Source organism: Triticum dicoccoides, chromosome 4A (genome assembly GCF_002162155.2).
Source record: "Triticum dicoccoides isolate Atlit2015 ecotype Zavitan chromosome 4A, WEW_v2.0, whole genome shotgun sequence".
NCBI classification, from domain to species: domain Eukaryota; kingdom Viridiplantae; phylum Streptophyta; class Magnoliopsida; order Poales; family Poaceae; genus Triticum; species Triticum dicoccoides.
This window is the reverse complement of record NC_041386.1, coordinates 301,773,123-301,774,594: the sequence shown is the minus strand read 5'-3', so window position 1 is coordinate 301,774,594 and position 1,472 is coordinate 301,773,123. Positions and strand designations below refer to the sequence as shown.

Below are 1,472 nucleotides of genomic sequence, written 5' to 3'. Positions count from 1 at the left end.
GCCGCTATCCATCCCCGGACGGCACCGCCGACGGCCCTCCCGCCCCGACGCGCTTCTCGCCGCAGCTCTGCATCCTCGGACGCCACCGCCGACGGCCCTCCCAGCTCCGATGCACCTCTCGCCGCCGTCCCCCAGGTGCGCCTTAGATCGCCCCCCGCCGCCGCCCTCCAACCCCACCACGCACCCACCGCCTGACCTCCACCATCCATCGCAGCCGGCGACCGCGTCCCCTGGCTCAGCTGCACTTGACTGGGATCCCCCATCTCCCAGCAAACCTTGCCGGTGGACGCCACCTCCCACCTCCTAGGGCGCTCCTCGTCCAGTCCACTCCACTGGTTTCGACGCCCCGCCGCGCCGACGAGAGCTACAACTCCATGTGCTCCTCTCTCGTCCAAGTTCATGCAACTCTGATTTTCTTTGTGTTCTATTGCAGGTTAGGCCCGGTGTGAACTTCGAACGGATCAGTGGTTGGACCGGCTGTACCAAGGCGGCTGACTCCACCACGCACGCATTTGTCTTGTTTGATGTTCAAGTGTTCAGTTGTTGAAGTGAACTTGAAGATTTGTTCTGAATTTCTGGCACTTCAAACACTAATGCGCATGTCTGAAACTTTCTCTGTGCACTGCAGGGCGACAAGTGATGCGGCGCACCAACCAGCAGCAGGCGGATCCGGCCATCGTGGATACCGCACGCACACATCCATTCGCAGCTCATGGGCGCCATGGATCCCGCGCGCAAGCATCCTTCCACGTCATTCCGCTGCTGCCTTACCACCATGCGCCTCTGCCGAAACATCCCGATCCCCGCCGCCTCCCCCGCGTCACCGGTGACCCTTTGCGCTACCGCCTGGCGCGACCGACCTCCACGGCAGCAGATGCTGTGGCTCCCTTCCTGGCAGCACCCGTGCGTCTCATCGGACTGTCCTCTGCACATCTATGGCCGTTGGTCACCATGCACCCCTACCCGATGATGTGGCCAATGGTGTTGTAGCTACTAGGAAAGAGAGAAATGCCATGGAGGTATCTAGTGTTGTGCAATATAATCAAAATATGGTGAGGCACAATAGCATGAGTGCCAAGGAATTGAAGGCGCTGACGCACGCAATTGTACAAGCTTCATCTATACTCTATATTGGCTTCTTTGGTATTCGAATTCCCTCTGCTAAAGCACTGAAAGAGGACATCAAGAAAAACTTCAGAACACCACCATGTAGTTGTAACGTGGCTGGTAAAAGTCGTAGTGTAACTCCCGGATAATCTTGCTACAGTAATCCCACACTAATCATGCCACGTCACCATAGTTACTGTTGATAACCTACCGTTAGTCCAAAACCGAGTCAAATTCAAAAACTAAAATAAAGTTAAATTATAAAAGTTTTCAAAAGATAAAACAAAAATGTTCGGGCAGTGCCATAATTTGCATATTTAATTATGGTGTAATAAATATATTTTTATAAAGTGCCTAAGTGCTTT

The 1,472-nt window shown here is 54.1% G+C and overlaps 1 protein-coding gene across 2 annotated transcripts in view; it reads left to right on the top strand.

The window, feature by feature from the left end:
• The window catches only part of LOC119285818, a 1,545-nt gene extending 393 nt beyond the window's left edge, over window positions 1-1,152 (top strand). Inside the window, exons 1-2 of one of the 2 annotated variants that reach the window (XR_005139877.1) lie at window positions 1-135; window positions 215-1,152. Coding sequence is in view for 1 of the 2 variants with exons in the window: in XM_037565148.1 (XP_037421045.1) it covers window positions 1-135; window positions 434-547 (249 nt within the window). In the remaining variant the exon portion in view is untranslated. The remainder of the gene's footprint in view (window positions 136-214) is intronic. The other variant, XM_037565148.1, reaches the window with a different exon arrangement.
• The last annotated feature ends 320 nt before the right edge of the window (window positions 1,153-1,472 follow it).